Raw genomic sequence first — 10,121 nt, 5'->3', positions numbered from 1 at the left:
AGAAAGAAACAAGAAAAAAGAAAGAAAGAAGAAAAAAGAAAGAAGTAAAAAGAAAGAAAGAAAAAAGAAGGAAGAAAAGAGAAGAAAAGAGAAGAAAAGAGAAAAAGAAGAAACAAACAAAAAGACAAGACTGAAGGAGAGACAAAGGAAGGAAGGAAAAAAAGAAAAAGAAAGAAAAAAAAGAAAAAGAAAGAAGAAAGAAAGAAGAAAAAAGAAAGAAAGAAAAAAGAAGGAAGAAGAGAAGAAAAGAGAAAAAAGAAGAAACAAAGAAAAAAGATAAAGATCAAGGGAGAGGAAGGAAGGTAGGAATAAAAAGATGGAGAAAGAAGGAAGGAAAGAAAGAAAAGATGGGGAAGGAAAGAAGGAAGGAAGAGAATGATAAAGAAGGAAGGAAAGAAAGAAGAAAAGACAAGACAAGAGAAAAAAGAAGAAAGAAACACAAAGAAAAGACTGAAGGGGAGATGAAGGAAGGAAGGAAGGAAGGAAGGAAGGAAGGGTGGATTGATTTGAGGCACAGGCTAGGTAGATCCCAACAGGTAGATGGTAACTAAAACTGGTTTTTTAGGGAAGGTTTCCTCTCCTTTCTTTCTCACCTCGTTCCCTGCCAGTAAAGTTTGGGCCACAAACTTTGCTTTCTTGCTTTGCTGGAAGCGATGGGGAAAGGCCTTCCTTCAGGGACCGAATGGGATGGGCTCGGCATCTCCTTAAGAGCCCTGGTGACTTTCCGTGACCACCTGCCTCCTGAAGCACCGGATGGCCGAGAGGGTACCAAAATTAGCCAGCATCACTGGGGGGGAGAAGAGAAAAAGAAAAAGCAACATGTGTCCAGATGAATGGATGCGATCAAGACATTTAAACTTTTTCCCTTAGGAAAAGCACCAAGTCAGGGTGAAGCATTTTTTTGCACAGTGCCTTTCCCTCTTTCCAATATTCCAGCCTTTTCTGCAATTGGCACAAGGTTCATCCTTTTACATATTAAATCCTGCAATGGTTTTCTCCTGCTTTTCACTATGTTTTTAGCTAAAGGAGGGGAGAAGAAAAGTGGAAAAGTTTCCACTTTTTTTTTTTAAAAAAAAAACCCTCTAGCACGGCTACATCCCAGTCATGAGGACTAGGAGGTTTTTGTTTGTTTTTGTTTTTAAAAACAAAAACAAAAGGAAAAGGGAAGTGAATTCTGTTTAAAACAATCTGTCCAGCAGAATTGGGAATCTGTTGGATTTTTGAAACAGGGGAGGGGAGAGGAACGGAGGGGCGAAGAGGGGAGGGGAGGGAAGATAAAAAGAAGAAGGAAAGGAAAGGGGGAAGGAAGGAGGGAAGGAAGGAAATAGAGGGAGGATGGTAGAGGGAAAGGGAAAGGAAGGAAAAGAAAGGAAAGGGTCAGATAAGATAAGAGAGAAAGAAAGATGGAGGGAAGGGAAGGAAGAGGGAAGAAAGGAAAGGAAAGAAACTGGGAAAGGAAAGGATCAGATAAGAGAGGGGGAAAGTGGGATGGAGGGAAGGAAAAGAAAGGAAGAGGGAAAGGAAAGGAAAGGGAAAGAAAGGAAGAGGGAAAGGAAGGGAAAAGAAATGAAAAAAGGAAAGCAAAGGAAGAGGGAAGGGAAAAGAAAGGAAAAAAGGGAAAGAAGGGAAAGGAAAGGAAGAGGGAAGGAAAGGAAAGGAAGAGGGAGGGGAAGGAAAGGGAAGGAAAGGAAGAGGGAAGGAAAGGAAGAAGGAAGGGAAGGGAAAAGAGGGAAAAAGGAAAGGAAAGAAAGAGGGAAAGGAAGTGAAGTGAAAGGAAAGGAAGGGAAAGGGAAGGAAAAAAAGGAAAGGAAGAGGGAAGGAAAGAAGGGAAGGGAAGGGAAGGAAGAGGGAAAGGAAGGAAAAAGAAAGGAAAAAAGGAAAGAAAGAGGGAAAGGAAGTGAAGTGAAAGGAAAGGAAGGGAAAGGGAAGGAAAAAAAGGAAAGGAAGAGGGAAGGAAAGAAGGGAAGGGAAGGGAAGGAAGGGAAAGGAAAGGAAGGGGGAAAGGAAGGGAAGGAAAGGCCATTTTCTCCTTATATGAATTGCCTCTCTCAATTTGCCTCTTTTGCAAAAAGTAATAAGGAATGGGAGAAAGGGGGGGAGGGCAGGCCTAGGGCTCCTTCTCTTATATTTTTTAAAAAAATAAACTTTCTTTTAAGATATAAAGGGAGAAACAGCGCTCTCTCTCTCTCTCTCTCTCTCTCCCTCTCTCTCTCTCTCCCTCTCTCTTTCTCTCTCTCCCTCTCTCTTTCTCTCTCTCTCTCTCTCTCTCTCCTGTTGTGAAACCCGCAAAAGATTGCTTTGAAAAAAAGAAAAAACGGAATCAAGAAAAGAGAAGGCGCTTAGAGAGGGAACGAAAACGGGGTGAGAAAATAAAATTAAAAAAGCATTCTTCTTCTATTCCTCCTCCTGCCTCGTTTCAGACGGGAACCAGTCGGCCAGCATTCCTGGGTTATCTTTTTAGCTTCGGCCCATCCACCCCCCCCCCGCACCTCCCCAAATCTCATTTCTCCCCACGCACAGGAGCCCCCGGGAAGCATTACCAATCTTCCAAGCATCTGGAGCGTGGAGGTCGGAGGTTTTCACAGCCCAAGACGCCAACGCCACAAATCCCAGGCATAGATCTCTGGGCGCGAGGACCAGCTGAAGAGGCCTCTCTGAATTTAAAAAGCAAAAACAACAACAACAAGAAAGTAGGAATCACTTGGAATCAGTGGTACTCAGAGGACATCTAGTCTGACCCCCCCCTTAGCACAGGATCGGGGCATCCAAAAGTGTGGTCTTAAATGGGGGCAGTAGGACAGGGATGGTAGGCACCAATGGTGGGTCTCGATTTATTTTACTACGGGTTCCCTTGCCCGACACTTCTGCGCATGCGCAGAAGCGGGTGGGTGAATGGAGCCTCCTGTCACCGCTACGACCGGTTCGCCCAATCCGGGGCAAATCGGCAGCAACTCACCATTGGTAGGCATGCTGGTGTGCTTATGGACGCCCCCTTACAGCCCTCTTAGGAATGGGTGAGGTCAAGGAATAGACAGTCCTAAGTTAAAATTATGGGGGTTTGAGGATGTAACAACAGAGTCAGGTAGAGCATTCCAGGCATTGGCCACTCTGTTGCTGAAGTCGTATTTTCTGCAAGTCACTTAAGTGAATTGCAGAAAATACGACTTCGGCGACAGAGTGGAGGTTAAACTAATGAAATCCAATGGTGAAAAGAGTCAGGTTCTACATTTAGGCAAGGAAAACGAAATGCACAGGTAGAGTATAGGTGGTTCCTGGCTCAATACTTGTAATTGTGAGAAGGGATCTTGGAGTCCTAGTGGACAACCATTTAAATAGGAGCCAGCCGTGTGCAGCAGCTGCCAAAAAAGCCAACACAGTTCTAGGCTGCATCAACAGAGGGATAGAATCAAGATCACGTGAAGGGTTGATACCACTTTACAAGGCCTTGGGAAGGCCACACTTGGAATACAGCATTCAATTTTGGTCGCCATGATGCTGAAAAGATGTGGAGACTCTGGAAAGAGTGCAGAGAAGAGCAACAAAGAGGATTAGGGGACTGGAGGCTAAAACATGTGAAGAACGGTTGCAGGAACTGGGTATGGCTAGTTTGAGGAAAAGAAGGACCAGGGGAGACATGATAGCAGTCTTCCGATATCTCAGGGGCTGCCCCAAAGAAGAAGGAGTCAAACTATTCTCCAAAGCACCTCAGGGCAGGAGAAGAAGCAATGGGTGGAAACTAATCAAGGAGAGAAGCAACTAAGAACTGAGGAGAAATTTCCCATCAGTGAGAACTATTAATCAGTGGAACAGAAATTGCCTCCAGAAGTTGTGAATGCCCCAACACTGGAAGTCTTTAAGAAGATGTTGGATAGCCATTTGTCTGAAACGGTATAGGGTTTCCTGCCTGGGCAGGGGGTTGGACTAGAAGACCTCCAAGGTCCCTTCCATCTCTGCTATTCTGCAGATTATTCTGTAAGTGTCACCTTTCTCACTGCTTCTGTAACTTCGAACAGCCGTTAACAAATCGTCATTATGTTGTGGCGCTGCCTGTGTTAAAAATCCCACTCAACAATCACAAGAAGCGGCAAAGGAAGCCGTTTTGCTTCTCCAACCCCCCCCCCCCGCCGCCCCCAATTTTTTTCTCAGTCTAGCCCGTCATCTGGTAATTTTCCAACCAAGCCCGGACTCTGCTTAACATCTTAAAGTCTGCTCAAACTGGTCATCTCTTCTCTTTTTTTTTCTCTCACAGGGAAATCTTTCCAGGGAAACGAGATGAGTGGCAGATTTGATCCATAAATCCATAAATCTGCAGGTCAGGAGAGATCAGGAATGATGAACCTTTTTGGTGCCCAAACCAGAAAGCGCATGTGCGCGCAGAGATGGCTCTGTGTTCACTCTGTCACTCATGTCATAGTTTCGCTATCATGCGGATAGATGGTTGCCCCAAAGAAGTTTGGTTTCTAGACTAGGTAACAAATACACAAGAACACAAGAACAGCGGCAGGAAAACAATCCAAAATTTGGAGTGCATCCCACATTCAGCTATTGAATTTGTACAAAGTGGGTGTACATTTTTCTTTTTTTTTTGTACAGGGACGCCGGTGGCTCAGTGGCCAAGACGCTGAGCTTGTCGATCAGAAAAGGTTGGCAGTTCGGCGGTTCGAATCCCCAGCACCGTGTAATGGAGGGAGCTCCCGGGACTTGTCCCAGCTTCTGCCAATATAGCAGTTCGAAAGCACGTTAAAAAAATGTGAGTGGAAAAATAGGAACCACCTTTGGTGGGAAGGGAACAACGTTTGATGTTCCCTTCGGGAGTTGAGTCATGCCGGCCCCATGACCACGGAGACGTCTTCGGACAGCGCTGGCTCTTCGGCTTTGAAACGGAGACGAGCACCACCCCCTAGAGTCGGGAACGACTAGCACATATGTACAAGGTGGCGCAGTGGTTAAATGCAGCACTGCAGGCTACTTCAGCTGACTGCAGTTTGGCTGTTCAAATCTCACCGGCTCAGGGTTGACTCAGCCTTCCATCCTTCCGAGGTGGGTAAAATGAGGACCCGGATTGTTGTGTTGAGTCAATATGCTGACTCTGTAAACCGCTTAGAGAGGGCTGAAAGCCCTAAGAAGTGGTATATAAGTCTAACTGCTATTGCTACAAGTGAAACCTTTACCTTTACAATGTTTGTGGAACAGGGCTTTGGGGCTTATTATGTCTGCTGGGGAAATTGTGAGAACTGTTTTTCTTCCAGTTATCCTAATGATAAAAAGACCGTATTGTTGACATCATAAGAAAACACAACCCACGTTGAGAACTGAAGATCACAGCCAGCCAAATAAAAAGCTTCTTTTCTCAAAGAATCTTAATCTCCCCTTGGCTGAACTGTGGTTGATAAACCACCATCGTAGGTGGGTTTTTTCTTTTAAACATTCAAAGGTCATTCTTGGCTTAAGTTCCAGAGAGAGAGGCGCGCCTTTCATCTGTGGAGTTTGTTTGCGTCTCTCAAGTGTCCCTGAAGTACACATCTTCCTTTTGGTGTCCCAGATCTCTTTGCTGTCCAAGGTCAGAAGCCCAATTTAGAGTTGGACATAACTCAAAAGGGAGAGATTCTCTCTGAGTCAACACACCCCTTGGCCGAATCTGCAAAGAGATTTCAGCCTTCGATGGGCGAAAAACAAGAGATTGCCAGAGCTGTTCATATTCAGCCCGCAAGAAACGCACTCCTCCTTAATGGGTTAGGAGGCAGAAAAGCCATTCGGATGCCTGCTGTCTTTTCGGCAACTGCCCTGCCTCGCTCACAGATTTTAATCTTCGCCATGTTTTCCCTGCAAGGAACACTCCTGCACTTTCCCACGGCTTCTTTGGCCGGGACCAAAAAGATATCAACATTTTGATAAAACGTACGCTAGGGCAATCTTAAGAGTGTTGTTCAACTGTCTGGAATCCCCGCCGTATATTTGACATGAGTACAATCAAGCAGATTCAGAAGTATTTCACGGGAAAAGTCTTGCGCTCTTCTGTGCACAATAGAATTCCTTATGCTAAAGGTAAATGTTCCCCTCGCACATATGTGCTAGTAGTCCCCGACTCTAGGGGGCGGTGCTCATCTCTGTTTCAAAGCCAAAGAGTCAGTGCTGTCCGAAGACGTCTCCGTGGTCATGTGGCCGGCATGACTCAACTCCCGAAGGCTATTAGATGGTTATCCAATCTCTTCTTAAACACTTCCAGTGTTGGAGCATTCACAACTTCTGGAGGCGAGTTGTTCCACTGGCTAATTGTTCTCACTGTCAGGAAATTTCTCCCTAGTTCTGGGTTGCTTCTCTCCTTGATTAGTTTCCATCCATTGCTTCTTGTTCTACACTCAGGTGCTTTGGAGAATAGCTTGACTCCCTCTTCTTTGGGGCAGCCCCTGAGATATTGGAAGACTGCTATCATGTCTCCCCTAGTCCTTCTTTTCATTAAACCTGCCATACCCAGTTCCTGCAACCGTTCTTCCTATGCTTTAGCCTCCAGTCCCCTAATCCTCTTTGTTGCTCTTCTCTGCACTCTTTCTAGAGTCTCCACATCTTTTTTACATCGTGGAGACCAAAACTGGATGCTGGATTCCAGGTGTGGCCTTACCAAGGCATTATAAAGTGATATCAACACTTTTTTTTTTATTAGATATTTATAGGCCGCCCTTTTCCCTGAGGGGACTCAGGGCGGCTTACAATCAAAAAGGAAAGGGAGTGTAGGACAATACAAAAAGAAATGTGCACAAAAGTAAATTAAACAATAAAACTCAACATTCACTCAGCATTCGGGAGGGGCAAAAATAAACTTATCCCCAGGCCTGACGGGCTAGCCAGTTCTTGAGGGCTGTGCGGAAGGCCTGGACGGTGGTGAGGGTACGAATCTCCACGGGGAGATTGTTCCATAGTGTCGGAGCCGCAACTGAGAAGGCTCTCCTCCGAGTAGTCGCCAGTCGGCACTGACTGGCGGATGGAATACGGAGGAGGCCCACTCTATGCAATCTGATGGGACGCAGGGAGGTAATTGGCAGAAGGCGGTCTCTCAAATAGCCAGATCCACTACCATGGAGCGCTTTATAGGTGGTGAGTAGGACCTTGAAGTGCACCCGGAGATCGACAGGTAGCCAGTGCAGCTCACGGAGGATCGGTGTTATGTGGGCGAACCGTGGTGCGCCCACGATCGCTCGCGCGGCCGCATTCTGGACTAGCTGAAGTCTCCGGATGCTCTTCAAGGGCAGCCCCATGTAGAGCACATTACAGTATTCCAGCCTGGAGATCACAAGGGCTCGAGTGACTGTTGTGAGGGCCTCCCGATTCAGGTAGGGCCGCAACTGGCGCACCAGGCGAACCTGGGCAAATGCCCCCCTGGTCACAGCTGAGAGATGGTGGTCAAAAGTTAGCTGTGGGTCCAGGAGGACTCCCAAGTTGCGGGCCCTTTCTGAGGGGTTTAAATTTTGTCCCCCCATCCTGAGTGATGGTATGGTGGTCAAATTTTTGGGAGGGAAACACAACAGCCACTCGGTCTTGTCTGGGTTGAGTATCAGCTTGTTTGCTCTCATCCAGTCTTTAACGGCTTCTAGACCCCGGTTCATCACGTCCACCGCTTCATTGAGTTGGCACGGGGCGGACAGATACAACTGTGTATCGTCCGCATATTGGTGGTATTTTATCCCGTGCCTTCGGATGATCTCGCCCAGCGGTTTCATGTAAATGTTAAATAGTAACATTTCACATGATCTTGATTCTATCCCTCTGTTTATGCAGCCTAGAACTGTGTTGGCTTTTTTGGCAGCTGCTGCACACGGCTGGCTCCTATTTAAATGGTTGTCCACTAGGACTCCAAGATCCCTCTCACAGTTACTACTATTGAGCCAGGTACCACCTATTCTGTACCTGTGCATTTTGTTTTTTCTTGCCTAAAATAAGTCCCTTAAGAGAGAGATTCCACAGATTTCCCAAGCCTGATTTAGCCATGAAACTTAGGAATGTTATTAGTAGAGAATGCAGGTGGAACCAGAAGCTGAGTTAAGGATGGGAAAAAATGAATATACCTGGTTTAAAGACAGCTACCCCAAGGTTTTCTGCTCTTGGCGATGTTCCGTCCAGAAGTGTCGGAGATACGAGCATCACTCTCCCTTGAGATCCTCTCCGCTTTGGCCGTGATCTGAGAAAGCGCACTGGCCTACCTACAAGGGATGTTACTGCTCTCAGGACCTTCCGTAACTCGGAAGTTGGCACGGCCATAATGTTCAGACTCCGGCTGCCCTTGTCTTGTGGTTGTTGCGCAAAGAAGTGCTCGCACACTTCTGGGAATCCCATGGGATCGGAGCTCGTATTGGACGGCGGGTCTTCGAAATCCCTGGATGGAGCCAAACCATGGGCAGAGCTGAAAGATGTGTCTGAAGGACCAACTTGGCTCCACATCTCCTCTTCAATAATAGAGTCACCTACATCCTGGAAGAAATATTCGTACATTTCCGGACCTGCCGGTAGCTCTGATTGATGGCTGGTCTTCCCCGGTCTCCCCTCTTGTGATGGTGGTGGCCTCTCTACTTCGTGGAGGTCCTCGGAGAAGAAATGGTCGTACACCTCGGGCCAAGTCATGTCGGTTAAAGTTCCTTCTGAAGAGTCCTTTGGATTCAGATGGTAGGGAAGAAGACTCGGGTTTTCTTGAGTCCTAGTTAGGGCCTCTCCTTCAGGTGGGATGGCCATGGCAAGATGTGGACAAGGTTCTCCATTATTCTGCCTTTCCATCTTTCCTGACCATCCTCTGTGGTCAACCTCCGGTTCTGGAGACCCATCTTCTTCTAGGACCTCTGGGCATCCTTCCACCCCGTTGTCCTTGGCTTGGTCTCCCTCTTGAAAAGTATGAGGGCTTAATCTCCTGCTGTGCTCTGCTCCCTTCCCTGTTTCCAGGACATCCCCTCCTTCCTTTCCAGAAGTCCTTGCTCTACTCTTGACCAACAGTGGTGTCCCCTGGACCGAATGTCCTTGAGAAGAAGGAGAATGCTTTTCCTGGAATGAGGACATCCTCAAGGCAACCTGGAGGCACTCAACGTCCTTTTCTGGATTCTCAACTTCTCCAGAGGTTGGAGAAAGGAGAGAAGAATCACTCAGGGAGCTGGGATCCAGAGCTGCCTCGCGCAGGGAATTGGGAAATTCACGTTTTCCAGAATCAGCGGTGTTGCTCGTTGACCCTGGGAATTTGCAGGCTGCAGAAGTGGTCAGGGAAGTGTGGCCTTCTTGGGAGTACTTTAATTCCAAGCCATTTGCTGCTCCCTCTGGACTCTCCGTTGTCGCCGCGGGACTCGAACCGAGAGGGGAGCACACCAAAGATTTTCCTCCCGTCTCCGGCCTTGGATGTGGCTCCTGTGAATCCCTCTCTTGGGTGAGGCAGGCTTCCGCCTTAGTGTTGGGATCCATGGGCCAAGCTACTGTTCCTAAGCCTTCTTCTCCAGCGACGAAGAGAGGGACAGAGCCAGTGGTGCGTCCTGGCAGAGGAGGGTCCAAAGGGAGGCCGGAGAACGGACTTGGGAAGGGCTGGGAAGTCCGAAAAGCTTGTTGGCTTCTGCAGAGAAACCTACTGACGGAGCCTAAGTCGGTTTCTTCTTCGCTGCCAGAGAAAGCATCTTCTGCAAGCAGGTGCCCACTTGGGACGCCGACGGAGAGGCGGCTGGCTTTTGGGTGGGCTAAGGGCCCCTTTTTTCCTTCTGCCTCCCCTTCCTCGGGATCACTCAGGAGCTGTTCTTCAGCAGTAGCCAAGGCCGGAGGGACCAAGCGGCACTCTTCGGAGACGAAGTAAAATTCAGCCCAGTCTCGGTCGTTCAGCTGGATGCTGTATTCAAAATTTTCCATCTGGAAAGAGAAAAGTTTGGAGAAGTTTGAAGGAGGAGAAGAGGGAAGGGCAGGGTGGGGAGAGAGAGAGAGAGAGAGAAAGAGAGAGAGAGAGAAAGAGAGAGAGAGAGAGAAAGAGAGAGAGAGAGAAAGAGAGAGAGAGAGAAAGAGAGAGAGAGAGAGAGAGAGAGAGAGAGAGAGAGAGAGAGAGAGAGGGAGGCAAGTTTTGTGAAAACAGAAAAGAACTTTTTGGCAAAAAAAAAAAGGTTTCTTTTTTA

General features: G+C 47.5%; 1 protein-coding gene across 1 annotated transcript; it reads right to left on the bottom strand.

Annotated features, from left to right (window-relative positions):
• Positions 1-432: 432 nt before the first annotated feature.
• Positions 433-9,860, bottom strand: PERM1 (PPARGC1 and ESRR induced regulator, muscle 1). Its single transcript, XM_032232113.1, has 3 exons — positions 8,061-9,860; positions 2,541-2,654; positions 433-787 (listed from the first exon to the last, which is right to left on the bottom strand). Exons 1-3 carry the CDS (start codon positions 9,430-9,432, stop codon positions 705-707), a joined length of 1,569 nt encoding a protein of 522 aa, XP_032088004.1. The 5' UTR covers positions 9,433-9,860; the 3' UTR covers positions 433-704.
• Positions 9,861-10,121: the final 261 nt, after the last annotated feature.

Source organism: Thamnophis elegans, chromosome 15 (assembly GCF_009769535.1).
Source record: "Thamnophis elegans isolate rThaEle1 chromosome 15, rThaEle1.pri, whole genome shotgun sequence".
Classification (NCBI taxonomy): domain Eukaryota; kingdom Metazoa; phylum Chordata; class Lepidosauria; order Squamata; family Colubridae; genus Thamnophis; species Thamnophis elegans.
The sequence above is the reverse complement of the archived record's forward strand: the minus strand, read 5'-3'. Positions and strand labels throughout refer to the sequence as shown.

Excerpts from the sequence above, each read along its gene's own strand:
- PERM1 (XM_032232113.1), bottom strand. The coding sequence starts at position 9,432 with ATGGATCCCAACACTAAGGCGGAAGCCTGCCTCACCCAAGAGAGGGAT. Across the intron at positions 2,655-8,060 it reads GGTAGCTGTCTTTAAACCAG|AGAGGCCTCTTCAGCTGGTC; the intron begins GTATATTCATTT and ends TTTTAAATTCAG. Across the intron at positions 788-2,540 it reads TCCAGATGCTTGGAAGATTG|TGATGCTGGCTAATTTTGGT; the intron begins GTAATGCTTCCC and ends TCTCCCCCCCAG.